Below are 18,948 nucleotides of genomic sequence, written 5' to 3' on the forward strand. Positions count from 1 at the left end.
TTTGGGAGACAAAACCCTGGGAGACAAACAGGCAACGACTAATGAAGCTTTTGCAAGTTTACTAATTGAAACCTTATAAATCTTGTTATACAAATGCTCTCTTTGGGTCATCTTGATGTGCTGAACATTGAGTGAGTTTGGGTTTTTACAAGAGGGGCAAAAGTGCACCACTGTAATCACTTTCTAAGGGAATTATTATCCCAAAATTAGCCTTACATATAGTAGTTCCCATGGGGTGCTTTGCGTAATGATCATCACTATTGTTTAAAATATTTGGCACGAGTTTGATTAAATTGAAGCATTCCTTCATGTTCCACAGAGACATTACCTTCCTCTGCCAAGTCCCTGTTGAGCACCAGTTTGCCATGCCTTAAGTAGTTAAGCACTGGCCCGAAGTACGTGGGGTCTCTGTCTATGAGATAGGCACCAGTTTCATCCTGAAAGAAAAAAAAAAATCAAAGAGACAAAAAGGTAGAGTTATTAGAAAAAACAGAAACTGCAATCATTGTTTTGTATTTTTTTAAAAATCCAAACAAGCATTTTAGGTAAATTTAGGTTTGTTTTAATATATTTAAAACTCTCCCATAGATATGACACAACTTCATTAAATGACATTTGTCCATTGAAAGGATTTTTTTTTTTCCATGAGCCAGTGTGTACTTTCAAGTGAAACATAATCTGAGCACAAACAACACCCACTGCACATCAGTGAACAAAACTCATGGGATGAGATTGTAAACGCAGGAGTGTTTACAATCGCCACATTGGTTGAGAAGACATGCACACACAGAGCCACACATACAAGCACTCTGGGATATCACTGTGCTATTCCCACAGGCCTTGGGTTTGATCCCGATTCCTTCACAACCACTGGGTATTCCCCTATTTCTGTGATTAGACTGTCTTCGTCTCATGAGGGAAGAAGCGGCTAAAACAATTAGAGCAGAACAGAAAAAGATTTGGAACAGCAGGGCTAACCCACCACAGGGACCAGGAGAAAGCACCTTGGCTTAAAACCAGAAATTAGCCTAGTCTGGGCCGTTACACAGTTGGCCTCACACATAATATAAAAGACAGTCTGTACAGCTGTCCAATAGCCAGACTGAATCTACAAGCTGTTTAATACAATGCCATATTTAGTGAGTAAAATGTGCTGTAACATTCAATGAAATACTCAGCACAGAGGAAAGGCCTTGAGCATATTTTGAGCTCATCTTCAAACGCTTCTGAGACACAGTTGCTCATGTGTCTTCAGGGGACAATCCTAGCAAATTTGCAGCATTACTGGTTTATGCTGCTTCTGACATTATTTGCCCAATAACACACCGCCAATAAGTCATAAATTTCAGGACACTACATGAATCAGATAGTTCATCGTGCAGAGAGGAATTCATTTTGTAACCCATTAATATTTTCAATAATGAGAAAATGTCCCAGTGCAGTTTCTTTTGTAATGAATCTTTAAGCCCTCTTGGCTGGATGACCCCTTTTCCATGGCAAAAAATACTCCACCAGAGCCCAGTGGAGCTCTATTCTGGTCTCAGTGCTCCGTGTCAGATTCTTACAAGTCCACAGTCACTGATTAAGCACATATAGAGGTACGCCTTTATGGAGGACGCAACTCATCACAGCCATCCACATAACTCTGTACGCGATGGTTTGGCTTTCATAGTGAAGCTTAAGCTCCATCTATCTATTCAGTTGCACAAATGTCCCACTGCAGATCTTCATTGGAGTTTCATAGAAATAACAACGACAACAAAAAAACATGTTTTTCCACTTTCTCCTTCAGATTATCATTGCTATTCTGCAAAAGGAAAAAAGGTGATAAAAACACCTTCAACCTGTTCTTTTAAGTTGTGCATCACTCAAGCTTGAAACGCAGTTTAAGATCAGTCAGAAATGACAGGAAAGTATAATGTAAGTCTTTGTCTAAACTACATGCAAACACTCCCAATTTGCCAAGAAAACCTTTTACTACAATGGTTCACTGTTAAATTTAAAAGGGGAAACTATGGTTCAGCGTGTGGGTGCGTGGGTAGCTACAGACGACCGTCTACCAGAGGCAGCGAGTTGGTTGTCAGATGGGGACAGTGACAAAAATATGTAGTACAACCGGTTTGTGAGCCAAACCGTGGAGAAGAGCAAAGTTATAGACATACACAAAGCTGCGGTGAAGCCAAATGTTTAAAAAAAAAAAAAAAAAAACCAACAACAACAAAACCCAGCAGCCACTCTTTGTAACTTTCATACTTAAAAAATTTTATCTTTTCATTAAAATTATCTTTTTATTTCCCCGCCGTTTTCTTCTCACTTCTTTCATTTCTGGTGAACTCCTTTCCTGTTGTGACCCACTCACCAATTAGCACTCAATGAAAGCACAGTATCTCGGGGTCTTGTTCGCGAGTGATGGGAGAAGGGAGCTGGAGATTGACAGACAGATTGGTGCTGCGGCCGCAGTGATGCAGACGATGCACCGGTCCGCCGTGGTGAAGAGGGAGCTGAGTGTAAAAGCGAAGCTCTCAATTTACGGGTCGATCTACATCCCTACCCTCACATATGGCCACGAGCTGTGGGTAGTGACCGAAAGAACGAGATCGCGGATACAAGCGGCGGAAATGAGCTTCCTCCAAAGGGTGGCTGGCCTCTTTCTTAGAGATAGGGTGAGAAGCTCAGCCATCCGGGGGGGGGGGGGGGGGGGGGGCTCAGAGTAGAGCCGCTGCTGCTCCACATCGAAAGGAGCCAGCTGAGGTGGCTCGGGCATCTGACAAGGATGCCTCCTGGGCGCCTCCTGGGTGAGGTGTTCCAGGCATGTCCCACGGTGAGGAGGCCCCGGGGCAGGCCCAGGACACGCTGGAGAGATTATATCTCTCGGCTGGCCTGGGAACGCCTTGGTGTTCCCCCGGATAAGCTGGAGGAGGTGGCTGGGGAGAGGGAGGTCTGGGCTTCTCTGCTTAGGCTGCTGCCCCCACGACCTGGCCCCGGATGAAGTGGAAGAAGATGGATGGATGGATGGATGGATGGATGAAAGCACAGTATAACCCACGTTGACCAACGTTCGGATTTTGCAGGAATGCAAAGGAGCATGTTTTTCATTGGTTGAAAACCTCTCTCTGTAGTCTCTTCATAGAAAAATTAGCCCAGTTTCATATCACATTGTTCCCAATAATACTGGTATAAAGTTTCAGGGGATATAAAAACATCACTATGTCATTGTTATAGCAATGCCATGTATTTATGCTCACCAGTGCACGCAACAACAAGAAAAGCCTGGGTATGTCAGAGACCCGCAAGAGCTGCCATGTCAGCCTTCAACCATGATTTAGTATATCATCCTACAAAGCAGAACACTCTGCAAAACGTGCATGAAAACTGTTCACGCTGAAGGCAGAAAAAAAAACAAACTTGAGGCAAAAGACACACCGTTTAGTATAAATCAGGCTATGATAGAGGAGATGCTAGCAGGTGGTGATGCACAAACCTATGATACAAAATCCCAGGTAGAAAACATTGTTCAGTTTTATTGTGCAGCCCTCGAAGAGTTAAAATACTTTAGTTACTACTAAACGAAAAACTAAACTTGTTTGTATGGACATACTGTAAATCAATTTCCCGTTAGGGACAATAAAGTTACCATTGACCATTAAACGATATTTTAGGCAATTATTTTATGCTTGTAGTTAAAATTTAGAGGCTCATTTTGTGCTTATATTTGATGTATGCTGCCACTGGATATAATGTGTCCAACAATGTTACATGATAATGCTGCTGCCACCTTAATTTAAATTAGGAAGCTGTCATCAATGACAGCAGCTGACTGGAGATGAAGGACGGAAAATACCCTACATTCACTTACACTTCTAAATGTTGCCGTCTGCAAATGTCTTCAGTTCCCCCCCCCCCACTTCTATTGTGACATAATATTGAGGCTATATCACCTGCATTCGAATGTGACACATTCGCAATACCATAAATAAAGTATAAGCTGCATCTATACAGGAAGTGTTTTACAGAAATGCAGTGACCAGAGACCAAAGAACATCAAAGATATTTTGCGACTTCAAGTGGCTACAGCAGTGAATTAAAAAAAAAAAAGAAGAAGAAAAAATTGGTGACATGAAGCTGGCAGGTCCTAAAAAGACCGGAATGTCCGTTAGCGACTCATCGTTAGCTTTCAAGCAGTGAACAGTGAGTGAACTGTTTCCTGTGTGGACGCAGCTTTGTTAGAGCCACAAAAGTGTTTCAACATTTATGATTTTAGTGAGCTGTTTGCCTGATTATCACAATTTTCATTTTTCTTTCCCATCCACAATCATGCAATTTTTCATGTCAGATCTTTGCAAGCAACAAAACAACTATTCTTGCTTTTTGAACCACACCTGTGGGGTCATTATGTCACAGTAACTACTTTGACTTTTTGTAGTTGGAAAAACTACTGGTTTAACACAGTGACCGGTACTTTGACCAGCTGCGTACCAGCAGAAAGTGTGCTACCGCTTGCTGAAGACAGAGGAGGAGGAGAGGGGGGGGGAATGCATGTTTGGAGGGATTAAGAGTGAAGGTAGGAGTGCACAGAACACAGTGGGGACTTTAAATGATGGTTGGTGTGACAGAGAAGGGTTAGATGGAGGTAGATGATCCGCTGTGACAACCGCTAAAGGGAGGAGCTGAAAGAAGACAACTGCAACACTTACGGTCAACTACCATTTCAGTGATTACACCTGTGTTTGACTGGTCAACATGTCGGCACTCAGATGAGGTATATTCAACATTAGTTTCACTTTGACTGCAGTGACTCTATGACGGCACATCTCAACAAGAATTTTGGAGAACTGTGTAGAAAATGGGTGAAGAGGGAGATTCACTGCTGCCTACCACAGCCAGGACACTTGCAAAAAAAGGGTTATATAAAAAAACAAAACAAAAAAAAATAGTCCAAAAGTTACTGTGTGTGTCATACCACCACCAACACCCACAGCAGGTTGTTTTTGTGAACGTTCACGTGTATGGTACAACTGAACTGAAGAGAGCTGAAAAGCATTATGAAACTACATGTGTGCAGCATCCCCCACCCCACCCCCCATTCCTCAGATCATCATCACATTACCCATTAAACAAAAAGATGGCTTGGTTCCATTTAGCTGATTTGGTTTCAGGGTTCCTGGTATTGTGTAAATTGGCTCATTGAGTGACTTGAAAAACATAGCTATTGTTTGTGTTATTAGTAACACCTGTGCTCACCTACTATGAAAGTCAACATTATGTTGTATGCACTATACAAATAAGCCTGGTGTTGACACACATACCAAAAGTTATCAGCAGCTTTAACTGAAAAATTGCATACTCCTGAAACACGAGGGCACGCGCATACACTTCTGTAAACTTGCTGCATATTTGTAAGCTCCACTATGAGGCTGCATGAAACCCCTGAGCTCGGTGGGGTTGGCCCTGTGGGTATGCATACATTTATGGGGAGATTGGGGGTGGTCACAGTGACCTGCTTTGTATGGTTAAGGGGGTTCTGATATGAGCCTGTGTGCACAAAGAGGAGCGTGTTTTTAATTAAAAACAAAAGACTGTCTCCGGGGGCCCAGGCTGGGGAGCACTGGGCAACAAACAAAGGGGTGTGGACAGTGAGTGAAACAGAGGACGGCTGCTGCTAGGATGCACAGCAGATGGGTAGAAATGAGAAATCAAGAAGAAAGTTGAAAAAGACGCTGAAATTGCAGAATGAAAAAGTCAAACCTCAATTATACATTCTTGATGTTTCTTCAATTAAATAAAAATGCAAGACCAATAAGGAACCAATTAAACCACATTTAAGAAATATTGAAACCGCATACTTTTTTTTTTCATTATTATTTTTGGTCTGACAATGACCTCAGACAAGTAAACATTTAGGTAAACAAAAGTCAATTAGAAGGGCGGGCTTCACAGAAGAGGGAAGTGTATTGTATGAACCTTATCATTCTTTCTACACACAGTACATATCCTTCAACAGGAAATACCACAGTGACCCAACCCTTCGTACACATGATGCCAAATAAGGCTTTCTGCAGACACATTAACACTGAAAATCAATCCTACATTCAACTGAAAAAAATAAATAAATAAAAATTACAAGTCGCTGCACGTTTGCTTCTGAGAAAAAAAATTAGGTGTGCGTGAAAACACTGCATCATCACTTCAGGAACAGCAGCGCATATTATACATAGCGACAAATTTCATACAGACTTATGCTAGTGACCAGGAATGATCAAACACATACGGGGGGGAGGGGTGAAAGCAATTTCCACCTTCACCTGAGCCACTTTATATTGCAGACATAAAAATAAATAAATAGAGCTGCAAACAGTGTGCAGGCGCCACATCCATTGATCTGATCACCTTAAAAAGCACGAATGTAAGCACTCATAGTGAAAATGTGTTCATGTTTAATGCAGCGCCCCCACTGGCCAAACGACAATTTTTCCTAAGGAACTGTTGCAAAGTTAAAAACAAAAAAGTCATGAATAAAAGGACCAAGTCTGATTTTGTTAGACAGGGTCGTTACTATGATGCAGCCTTATTTTGCCACCAGTGTTAATTTGCTCTGGTGGATTTAAAAAATTAAAAATAACATTTAGGCCATTTTTGTTTTGTTTTTTTGAATAGACCCTGGAGCTTGGGGTAAAAAAGCAAGACTTCCCCCCCCCTCCATATAAATCACCATAGGTTGCTTCAGCTCTGTGTGATTTAATTTTTTTTCCAAATAATGAGTGGATACATTTTGCTATACTGTTCTATGGGCTGTCACAGATTCCAAGAATACATGTTGGACAGGTAGAAGCAGCGCAGGTGGTCAGGCAATTCTGAGGGAATGTAAAGACATCTCTGCCTGAATTAGAGTACAAACGCCTGGCAGAAACAGAGCTCAAATATGTTGCAGCAGATACCCAAGTCACATGACCATAGCTACTTAGCCAAGTGGAAGTCTGATCCTTGTAAAGTAGGAGTCAGGAATCCCTCTGGAGTACAAGCAGTAATGGCATAGTCAAATAGGCCTTCGTCTTTTAAATAATACACGCTTCGCATCACGGCTATATTATGCGAAACCATCTCATATTTCACATTATTTGACGCTGATAATCTGAACACGAGTAATAACCCTTTGCTAAGCATAGGAGAAATTTCACACCTTTTTACCATCTTCAAATCTGAAAGGTAGAACCAACTTATGACTGAGGAGTGCTTCTGGCATTAAATGAAAAGCTCCTTTTAGGCCACTAAAAGCTTTGCTGGTCCAGGGCACGCTAGGAAAACTAGGAAATCACTGCGACGTGGACTTTTTCCCCCCCTCCCAAATAGGCAACCATGAAAGGTGCGTCATAACTGAAGAAGAAGTGAAAAACTGACCATGCTGACCGATTTTGTTACAGAATCTTTAAACCCTCTGCAGTACAATGCAAAAAGTAATGGCGAGTTCCCGGATTACGTGCATTACTTCAGTGAAGGCGATGAAATCCGACTGGAGTCACACCTGAAATTGTCAATAGCACTCTGCAGCTTCCTGCTGAGCACTTACTGCAAGAAGACAGTGCGGGAGCAGACGATATCTCGCCGTTAAATATTTACATCGTCTCCCACAGTGTGCTCAGGCATGACACACAACCTGAATCCAGCCATATTTTTCTCTCTCACATGCTGCAGGGAGAATTTCTTAAGGCTGCAAATGGATATGAATATGAAAAGAATAAGACGCTGAAAGAACAAGAATCCTTTGTGATGGGTGGCTTGAAAAATTGATGTGGTACTCAAAGCTGGGCCCTTACTCAAGAGGTTCAGAGCAGATTAAAAGAAGTTTGCCAGTGAGACAGTTGCCCACTAAAGTGCATCACTCAGCTTGTTTACTGGACAATTTTTACATGCCCGCTCATGACTGAGCAGCAAATCAAACAACCTAATATCGACATCACTCCAGCATGACAGCTAGGACTAAAATTACATAAAACAAGATTTAGAGATGCGTGATTGTCAGCTGTTGTGGCTGTACACATGACAGTACTTCCTTCACTTTCTCCCTGGTCCACCCCGCTGTGCAAAACAAGCTACAGTCAACAACATGAATAATGCAGTTCTCCTCAAGAGTCCTGCTGAAGCACGTCAGCCTGCGTGACTGAGAACTGAACCACTCATTTCCTTGGCTGGGAGAAACAACACTGCATTCGTCCAAAAACAGAGCTCTTCACCGCTCTGTCGCTTTGCCGAGCTTCCTATTCACATGCAGGCCTGTGTGAGAAACGAAAAACTAAATTATATATATATATATATATATATATATATATATATATATATATATATATATATATATATATATCTCTCTCTCTCTCTCTCTCTCTCCTGGGTCACTTGTAAATAAGTTGGCAGTGGCAAGTGAAGTAATACCTAGGCATAATCTGCCCTGCAGTGGGAGTTACCTTAAACTAGATAGTCTGCAAGGAGTGAGGTCCAGAGATGGCTCAAGAGTGCGATACACACTTAAGACGAGGGCTTGAGACAGACTGATTTGTTGCTCATGAAGGGTAGAGACCAAAAAAGCAAGCTGATTATTCAGAGATTAAGATATTTGCATGAAAATACGAGATGAGCCATTGTCTCAGCTTAGCATAAAGGGGGGCAGGGGCAAAGCTAAAAATGTTCCAGTGGATGAAAACAGTGAACAATGGAGCTGTAAAATAGAGCACAATACACTATGTATGCGGACAGTAATACATTGTGGTTGACAGTGCTGGGGAGCCTTTAAACACACATGCACTACTGTTATAAGTGGGCAGATGGACCAACAGCCGCCTTCTGGAGCACTGGGGTCATTCAGGGAGATAAGTGACTTCATCCCAGTTGTCAGCAGCACCGCACCCCACCTGACAATGACTTATGTACTAATTAGGGGAGCTTCACCAAGTGTACAGAAGCAGACTACTGCAGAGCAAACAAAGCTGTGAAGCAGACAAACCTCAAGAGACGGAGAGGAAAAAGAAAAGAAAAAATTACAACAGTAGTTTTACAATCACTGAAAGGCTAGAAATGGGACACAGACAGAAATGGGACATTCAAAACACGTCAATATATCATTAAAATAAATTTCGAGTATTATATGAACATTAGACTACAGCCAATCAAACTTAAACCTTACTCCTGTAGTTACACTAATTTATATACAACCACAATAAAAGCATTTGTTTTCAGTACTGAAAACTGACTAGGAAATAAAAAGCTTGCTGTAAACTGTTACTGTTTGACATCTGACACCTCGCTGAGTGCAGCGCAATGCAACGGCCTCATATGGGGAAAAGTTTCCAACTACTGTGGCGACTTATTAGATTCACTGCGAAGCCTATATATTTAAAAAAGAAAAAACCCACTGCAATGTCCCACACCTTCAACAGCATAGCGGTGTAACCGCTTTATCTGATAACTTATTGTGCTAAATGACACAACAAAGAGATACACGCAAGCTAGCAGCAAGATCGTATGTCATAGGTTGACTGTCGGAATCTAGCTAGCTTAGCTGGCTAATGCTAACGAGCCACAAAAATTTGAGTTAACACCAAGTACCTAGATAAACACTGATTTTCACAATGCCGCAGATCCGAATAAACAAGATGATATATGCTGTAATTAATCATCCTAATGACGCTAGTAAATATAAGCATATTCAGTAGAAAATAACTTAAAGTTTGGAAACTGCTCTTAACTAGAGTGCTAGCTCGGCTAGCTTAGCATTTACCTTGTCAGAGTCGAGCTCGGGGTCAGCTTGGCTCAGTCTGTACAGAAATGATTTTGGGTCTCGACACAGCGTCTGTCTCGTAGTTAAAAAATAGGTTCCCCCGACATTTAGTCGAATCCATTTTGAAGCCCCGACCCCAGCTGAAACGTTTCGCTCCGCCGAAGAATGGCCCAAACATCTCCGGTGAACGGAGCCGCTTGTCTCGGAGCTGTTCTCTGCCATTCCTCTCCTCGCCTCCTCCGCCCTCGCCTCGGCACGGCTCTGTCTGTGCGGCTCACAGGAAATATCGGAGGTGCAGCCACAAACTTCGAGTCCGCGATTCATGCAAAGCAAACTGCCAGCTCCTCAGTTCAGCCACTCCTACTAACCCACTCCACCAGCACTAACAGACACTTGCATAAATTATTCCAGAGAAAAGAGGCCCTCCCCGGCTTGATCTCTGACGCGTCAGCATGGAGAACAAAATCTCTTGATACGGAGAGCCTGTAAATATAATTGTGAGTGAAAATGCACATCTTTGGAACTGAGGTGGAAAAAAAATAAATCTTAGATTTCGTGTACTCCTATGGTTGTCACTGAATACTTAAAGTATTTACACAAGCTTGTCGAGTTAGCACTAAAGCGCGTTAAAGTAATTTTCAGGACACAAAAACAGTGATAATGAGCCGGTACTTTATTTACATGCTGCAAAATGTGAGATGCCATTGCCACTGAATGATGCGGTTTCTTGACTGTCATGACCCAGGCTGTTGACAGAAGACAGGACACATGGCTTTATTGGTATGCCTAAATCCCTACATGCTTTAATTACTGGACTACCAAGCATTAAGTGGAAAATTCATCATTCAACATCTACTGACCTAGCGCACAAATAATCAGAGAGAATGAACAGATTCATTAAATTATCAGAATATGATTAAATCACTGAGCAAATAGAAAATGTATGATATAGTAAGAAAAAAGCTGTAAAATATTATAGTTTACAATAATTATTCACATTCAAAGGCTTTACATCTCAATACATACACAACATGGCCCCTGAACATGACTTCAATCCAAATATGATTCATATATTAGAATTTAAATAACACAGAATGAACTATAGGCTAAACAATAGCCATCAAATAACCTTATACAAGAATAAAAATACAAAAACTGTATCCTAATATCATTGCATTACTTGCTTCAGATTTTAATAATACATCATCTGTACATCACAGTTCTAGTCAGTTACAAGCCAGGTAGAGCTTCTACATACAATGTAACCGACTGCCATCGACTTGATTCAAACAATTTTTCTAACTAGAGGGGAAAACACTTCTCGTGCTTCCTCAACTTTATAGACAGATACAGCAATTTCATCGGTTATTTGGATGAGATAGATATTCTTTGACTGACATCCAACCACATCTGGCCCTGGGCCAGAGGGTCCCCAGTCACACACTGCACATACAGACTCAGCTGAAGGAAGAGGACCTTTGGAAAGACCGTAAGGTACTATGACAAAAAAAAATTAAAAGCATTATGATAATACATATTTCTAAAACAAGAGCACAAGTTAAATCAATCGCTTTAATTTCTATTGGGCCAAACATCAGAATGAAAAAAAAAAAAAAAATTAAAATAAAATTAAAAATAGGCCAATGAGCCCAATGAGGCAGTTTTGCCATATTGTCCAGGGACAACAGCTTTACTGTGATTGCTTCTGAAAATGATAGTATGTGTATGCATCTCTGTTGATGATGGTGGTTTTCTGTTCAGCATGGGGTGGTCAGCACATAAGATTTTGTTTTGAATAGGGCATACTGAAGATGAGTGAACTATTCCACCAAAGAAAAAAACCAAAGAAAAATAAAAAATTAAGAACTCACACCACAAAAGAAATAGCCAGTGAATGGTACAGAACAACCAAATCATTCAACAATAGTCTCTATGGTTTCCAATGCAGTCAAAAATACCCACCTTTACTTGAATAAACTTTATCTCCAGTGCCCTAGGAGAGAAGCGGACAAGGCTGAGCTACAAAAACTGGCCATGCAGGAAAGATAAGCAAGTTATGATTAGGAAGTACAAGCTAGTGGCATGTTTACCCACCCCCCTGTTAGCAAAACATCCTCGGCTATGGAAGGCTCATACTTATACAGAGACTGGTTCAGACCCACGTCTCACTGCAGACCGGCACTCTGCATTATTATATAGAGACCTTAACTGCAATAAGCAAAGTACCGAGACTAAAAAAACAACTCAAATACCGAGGGAAATATTTGGGTTCTGACAAAAATAGAGAGGATCTGAGTTTGGTAAACGTGTGAGACTGAACCATTTTACAGTATCTATAGAGTATATGCACTAAAAGTGGGGCTTGACTACAGCTTGCACATACAATGTAGGATTAGGATATGGTTTAATAAAGATATCATGAGAGGCGCTGGTTCACAAAAGCAAGATTTTGTGTCATCATCGAAGCAGGAAACCAGTCCTTGCGTTTGAGATAGTCGCAGCGGTACCCAAGCTTGTCACTCTACAAGACAAAGCTTGTCCTTCCCCCCCCCCCGCCCACCCCCGCAGAATGTACAAAAAGCAGATGTGCATGGTGGAAGTCTTATCATCCATACATGGAAAAATGCAATAGAAGCCTCACAGAGAGCACAAAGAACAAGCAAAGCAACCCTAAATCCAAAGTTGTATTTTTCCCATGGTTCTACTCAGGAAAACAAACAAGGTCTAGATGCCAGCGTCTCTAAGAGTTTGTTTACATTGCGGTGATGAAGGGCACTAAAGAGGGTGTTACTCTGCTCAGTGATTGGCCTCAGAGCTAAAGAGGAGTGGGCACAGGGTGAACCTGTGCTCCTATAGGCCAGGGTTTTGGTGCCTTTGATAGATCTTTCTCCACACTTCCTGGATCTTCTTACACCATCTGTCTGCATTCCCGCTGGGGTCCATCAAATAGTATGTCCGGTTAGGCTGCAAACATCATAGGAAAAACATTTACATATTTTTTTTAATTATTTTATATAAAACTGAAGGAAAATATTAAGATCTGTCAAAAAGGGATCACAAATCAATAATTGTGTACCGTGTGAACAAAGAAGGTTTTGAAGTTCTTGGCCTCGGGGCGTAACTCTAAGGACCAAGGAATCTCCCCCTTCAGGACCCTGTTGACAGGATCCACGTAGTACAGGTGTGGTCCTTCAGTGAGAAGCAGCTGTCTCCGTCGGGCGAACAGACCCTGCAAAGGAATGCAAACATCTCATTGCTTCACCAACAGAGGGGGCTACGAGGCCAGTGACACTTTGCACAGTACAACAGGGAATTCCCCTTTACTTCCCATTTGACAGCAGTGAAAAGCAAAGGGAAGTGACTTCACTGATCTGTAGCCAACTCAAACTGGAAAACTCCACAGAGTCTAGCTGGCAGAATAGTGTAAAGTACTAAAAGATGTCTTTTTTTTTTCTTTTTTTTTTTTAAATACTGAAACAATGCAATAAAGTAATATTAAGGATTCAAATATATGCTGTAGAATTCACACACACACACACACCTTTCGTTTATCCACTGGGCCCATTTTCAGGATTAGGTTATTCTCCACAAACTGGTGCCTGTGTTGATACACAAAAACGCAAATGGTAACTACACAATTTTTTAAAACAAAGTAACATAACTAATTGTTAATCCACATTTCTAAATCATTCACCAAAAATCTCTTACGGTTTCCAGTGCAGTGAAAAATATTTCCAGGATACAAGAAAGACATTGATTCAAAATTGGTTTTGATATACATCCAACAAAGAACAGCACATGACACAGGCATTTTAACAGGGATGGAGAAATGGAAGGGGTTACCAGGGGTTTCCAGTGGTCTGTTTATCCAGCAATAACTGCTTCTCTTCTTCAGTGAACTGCAGGTCCAGCTCAAAGGAGTTGTTGTCCAGGTCGTGGATATACTGCTCAATGTTGCTGCTGGACCTCTGCGGCGGCGTCGAGTCATGTGGTGACAGGGAGTGTGATGAGCTGGACGGGGCCACCTGCATGTTGCTGAACTGGCTCAGGAGGTCATCGTACTGAGAGTCATAAAGAGACAGTGTCTCGTTATGAAAGGTGCATTGATGTTATGCTGATAATTTATGACTTGTTTACAGTTTGGATGAATCTCTAAGCTTCAACAAGGTCTCAAACCTGATGCTCTCTTTGAATGAGCAAACAACAGACCAAAACAAACAAAAAAACATACCAAGACTGTTACCATAGTAAAGTAAAATATCTTACATTTCCATAGCAGTCCTCATCATCTTCAGACATTGCTGGCAGGTAGGGTGTGAGCTTGGGGGGTGTCTGTAGGTGAAGGTCACTCCAGGAGATGGTGTCAAAGAAGGGGTGCTGCTTCAGTGGTTCGTACCCTCCCATCTCTTCACAGCCAAGCCGCTTGGTTGGGTCCAATGACTGAAATTTAAATAAAACGTAAATAGCTAACTTCTAAACAGGTAACTGATTAACTTATTTCCAAATTATTACCAAAGGAGGTTGAAATGTGTTCTTGTGATATGCAATGACATACCAAAAGCCGTTCAACAAGATCCTTAGCTTTGGGGAAGAATTTCTCTGGGAATTCATACTCCAGCTTTATTATTTTCTGGAATATCAGGTACTCATTTCTACAGCAATTAAAGAGAAAAGAAAAAGTGTAACAAGTGAACATTGGTGTGTTTGGTTCAGATTTTTTGCACTTGAAAAAAAACAATTAAGAAAAATTGAGTTTTGTAAACACAGTAGTTCTTACCCAGCTCTGAATGGTGGTAAACCAGCCACCAGCTGATAGATAATACATCCCAAGGCCCACAGGTCAGAGCTAAAAATTAAAAAGTAAACAGTTATAAAATTGCAGGAATGATGCCCACCCTGAGCTGAAAAACCTAATAAAAATCTCATTACCTCTTGCAGGCTGATTTCTCTGTTAGTAGCTCTGGAGACACATACTGCGCTGTTCCAACAAATGAGTTTGCTCTCGCTGCCAAAAAACAAAGAAACAAAAAGGGTAAAAAGACAAGTTCTCCTTTCTTAAACATGTTCTATGCAGCATGTATTAAATGCTTTTCTACTGTGCAAAAAGATTGTAATCTAACATAGGTGACAAGCTTGCAAGTTACTTCACCAGCTACAAAGATTGCATTGCTTTCAGCCATAATCAAACCACAGAACAAAGCTGATGTGTAACCGTCAACTGCTTTCTACAGTCAAAGCAAAAGCAGGGGCAGTTACCTAAGTTAGCTATAAGTCTGTTAGTAGCATGAACAAGTGAACTTTGTCAATATATTGGATTCACTCAGTGATATTAATAACAGCAGATTTCTGAAACTTATGCTCAATCCCTTGAGGTCAGTTAAGACTATATTTATGCTGGTCATACTTTGCCACAAGGAGCATAAAGAAAATCAGCACTGTGATTATACCTTGTTTACTGTCTGATGGTAACTGTTTTGCTGTTCCAAAATCTGTTATCTGAATGTGCATCTCTTCACTCAGAAGAATATTTTCTGGTTTCAGATCTCTGAAATTAAAACAATAAAAATTGTGAGCAAAAACAAACGCTTAGCAGCAAGTGAAATTTTTATAGCAAAACTTGCAAAAAGGACAAAACAAAGGGTGTTGTCTTACCTGTGTATTATCCCCTTATTGTGTAGGTATTCTAGAGAACAAACTATTTCAGCTGAGTAGAATCTAGTGCAGGTCTCATCAAATGAACCAATTTTGCGAATGTATTTCAGGAGCTCGCCGTTCTTAGCATAACTAAGACCAAAATCTAAGACAGACTGGTTAAGGAAAACTTCTTAAACAAAACAGTAAAACACATGTTAGGAAATAGGCCTTGATAGACTGAATTTGTTAAAAGGATACACAGCTTCTCATCATCTTGAAATGTGAAGTAGAGTTTGACAAAGAACGGGTGATCAAGACTTGACATCAAATCCCTCTCTCGTTTCACATACTGGGTTTTGTTCTCCTTCACAATATGGCGTTTCTCTAAAATCTTAACTAAAGGAGAGAAAAGAGAATATTAGTTGACGTAAACCCAGCAACCTTTTCATTTTAGTCTAACTCAACTCATTATACATTATTACTTACTTGCATATTCTTTCCCTGTTGCCTGCTCTCTTGCCAGGACAACCTAAGAATAAGAAACAACAGTGAGATGATATGGCATGTAACCAACCAGTCAGATATTGAGGGAAAATAATAATAATATTTCCTTGGGCTTACTTGTCACTTCACCTAAAATGAACTCAGCATGACTCATCCAAGTACATTAATCAAAATAACGCTAGCATGTAGCAACATCTTCCTCGGCACATTTCAAAAGCTAAGTGGAATGTAAGTTACATACCGTTGAGAAGGAGCCCTCTCCCAGTATCTTGCCAAATTTAAAGTCCTCTGGCCTCTTTTTGCGTGGCTGAGAAGCCTGGACGGCTGGCTGTGTGCAGAGCTGTGGGGCCTGGCTGCTAGCAGATGCTCCTACAGCACAAGCCTGTGAGGCTGCGCCCTCCATGCTGGGGCAGTGGCTGCTGCTTGCGCCTGGGATTGCAAGTGGCGAGCAGGAGTCAGGGTGGTTTCTTACCATTGATGGATGCGAGCGGGAACAGATGACAACGCTGGGCTGAATGGGCACAACATCATACTGTAAGAAAAAGAGAGACCATAAAGAATGTGTTATTAAGCAGGGTGACACAGGTAAATAACAATTCACATGTGGAAAGGCTCTTTACTTGAGAAAGCTGAGGGACTGTATATCCATCTGAACTACTACTGGATTGAACATAACAGTGACGACAAAAATATCAGGATAAAATAGTAACAATTTAACATTTCAATAACGTTTTCAATAAAAATGAATGCATAAAGAAAATGTGTTTGTTATTCAGCACTTTAAACTATCACTTAAATGAGGAATTTCAGGCATTTCCATCAGTCTGCGATGGATTTAGTAATTGATGCGGTTATTAGTTGTCAAAATACAGATTAGATGGCCCAAAGAACACACGACAAAAGCAGCTAAACTTAATTACTGAAAAACATGAGCTTCCTAGAACATCACCGGCACCAGTGACAAAGGTGAGTTGAGATGTTTACATAGATGAGACTAAAAGAAGTTACCCACCACAACCACAGTCTTCTCACTCTACTGACACCTGAAAGTTCCCACTGGTGTAAACAACACTTTGAAGAATTTTCTTTCATATGCTTTGAAATCTCTGAACTTTCTCATTGCACTCCATCATGAAAATTAACTAAATTAATTAATTATTTTTTAATGATAGATATATCTACATTGCTATGCAGTTCTTTATTAGCATGAAGGAACTCCATGTAGAATTTTGTTGTGCAACCTTGCGTTGTGTTATGATAATAATTAATCCTGACTCTTAAATCTCTTTCACAAAGTATACATATGACACATGAAGAGAAAGCAATGTACTCACATATTACACGAAGCACTTTACAGGCTGCTGGCTTAAAATTATTGTTGCTTATAGTTCTGTAAATTACAATAACCTAAACATACTACTACAAGTGAGACCACTTGTAGACCAAAGTCTAACAGTGATAAGAAGGAACTGCTTAAGGAGCCACTTCTGAGCCTGGTGGTCCCACCCACCTGTGTTCAGGCTGTAAAAACTATGTCAAAGTTAATTTTTCATGTGACAGTGATACTTGAGACATAAACTGCGCTGAACTCACACCATCTATGTGTACATAATCAAACTGACATGGCAGCTGAGGCACACCAACTGCCTGTTTAAAACTTAAAGATAGTGCTTCCTAAAAATTCCCGGTACCAGTGTCATTTATATATAAACACATTGAATTACCCGAACAATAAGTGTGTAGTTTATCTGGCAGTTCAGTTTACGTTTAATTAGTTCAGTTGGCCTAGCTTTTTCTCATTCAAAACCAAGGTGTGGCCATTATTTTAGCTGCCTATTCCGGCCTATTTCAGCTAGCCATATAACTACCTACTGAGTCACTGCTATTGGTCAGGCATGTAATGGCTGGAGGAAAACGCCGAATAACGTTTTCCTAACTCTGATAAGTCGTGAAACAACCGCCCTGTGCGAACTTACCTTGCTAACAAGCTAATGTTAGCTCCTGCTGGCTTGTCAAATAATGCCGGCCATCGCTGACAGTGAGTTACAAACTTAACGCCAACAGTCAATTAGCTAACGTTAGCAAATCAGGCAACACAAGCAACTTCAAAACCGTGTGGCATTTTCAAGAAACGTCACTTAATCGTGTTCAAAGTTAGTTTCCTGCCGTTTATATGAAGATTTGAAAGTTGACACTCGAATAGCACAACGCTTTCCTTCAAAATATATGCTAACCAATGGAAGAACGCAATAAAGCTAATGCTAGCCTGCTAGCAAACGGGGATATCGAAAGCGCGAACCTGTTAAGCTATCAATAGCCAATAGTTACTGGTAGAGGAAAACGCTCATGTGTCCCCTGTAACTATTATCGTGTACTGGTAAACGTTTCAAAAGGCCCAAATAAGTCGAGAAAGTGTGACTCATGAATACTGTGTGAGATTTGACGATCCAAATTAACAAGGCAAACACTGGGTGTTGCGATAGCCAACATTAGCAAACTAGCAAGCTGCTAGTGAGTCGTAAGGCTAAGCGATCTCCTGCAGCTAGCACTGCTCTTCAAATGAAGGCCCGACGTAACTATTTATCCCCACAAAGCCTCTACACTGACCATTTTGAGCACCGGCTTCGAGCTGGTATTCACGGCAAAGTTGTAACACTTACCACCTGACTTGTAGCTCTTGCCATGAGAGTTTTCAGCGAGTATTTATTTGGAATAAAATAATTAGAGAAGCTCCAGTAATGGCTGCCTCTGCGCCTTCATTTTCGAGCTGTGACGTCGTTCCACAACAATGTTACCGCAGGACAGCAGAGGAGAGTCCCGCTGTGTCCGCCCCCTCGCCACATTAACAACCTACTGAACTTCATCTTACTGATAGGGCCGGAGTCAGACGGTAGCAGTTGTGGATATTCAAATACCGCAGTAGACGTGGCCTACAAACTCCCGTTTTAGACCAACTTTGAATATATGGCAGTAAGAAGGATCTACAGGTCTTTTTTATTCAAGTGTAACTAAACTTAAGTGAAGAAGCACTCCTAAACACCCAA

The 18,948-nt window shown here is 41.0% G+C and overlaps 2 protein-coding genes across 4 annotated transcripts in view; both read right to left on the reverse strand.

Annotated features, from left to right (window-relative positions):
- Positions 1–10,025, reverse strand: part of kctd5b (potassium channel tetramerization domain containing 5b) — a 16,627-nt gene extending 6,602 nt beyond the window's left edge. The window contains exons 1-2 of the mRNA XM_040023425.1: positions 9,767–10,025; positions 329–437 (exon numbers count right to left, since the gene is read on the reverse strand). Coding sequence (XP_039879359.1) covers positions 329–437; positions 9,767–9,988 — 331 coding nt within the window. The 5' untranslated portion in view covers positions 9,989–10,025. The remainder of the gene's footprint in view (positions 1–328; positions 438–9,766) is intronic.
- Positions 10,026–10,418: 393 nt separating this feature from the next.
- pdpk1b (3-phosphoinositide dependent protein kinase 1b) lies at positions 10,419–18,738 on the reverse strand. 3 transcript variants are annotated; one of them, XR_005694722.1, is made up of 15 exons: positions 18,565–18,738; positions 16,146–16,436; positions 15,887–15,929; positions 15,659–15,796; positions 15,419–15,563; positions 15,214–15,311; positions 14,696–14,771; positions 14,544–14,612; positions 14,322–14,418; positions 14,033–14,206; positions 13,610–13,827; positions 13,308–13,365; positions 12,843–12,995; positions 11,729–12,730; positions 10,419–10,512 (listed from the first exon to the last, which is right to left on the reverse strand). XR_005694722.1 is itself a non-coding variant. In XM_040023394.1 (14 exons), exons 1-14 carry the CDS (start codon positions 18,586–18,588, stop codon positions 12,617–12,619), a joined length of 1,698 nt encoding a protein of 565 aa, XP_039879328.1. In that variant the 5' UTR covers positions 18,589–18,738; the 3' UTR covers positions 10,419–12,616. The 3 variants fall into 3 exon arrangements, 2 of the variants coding, with proteins under 2 accessions (XP_039879328.1, XP_039879329.1); XM_040023394.1 differs by having other exon boundaries at positions 10,419–12,730; XM_040023395.1 differs by lacking the exon at positions 18,565–18,738 and adding an exon at positions 17,881–18,515 and having other exon boundaries at positions 10,419–12,730.
- Between the last annotated feature and the right edge of the window lie 210 nt (positions 18,739–18,948).

The sequence above is a fragment of the Simochromis diagramma genome, unplaced genomic scaffold (assembly GCF_900408965.1).
Source record: "Simochromis diagramma unplaced genomic scaffold, fSimDia1.1 OVJJ01000208.1, whole genome shotgun sequence".
Taxonomy (NCBI): domain Eukaryota; kingdom Metazoa; phylum Chordata; class Actinopteri; order Cichliformes; family Cichlidae; genus Simochromis; species Simochromis diagramma.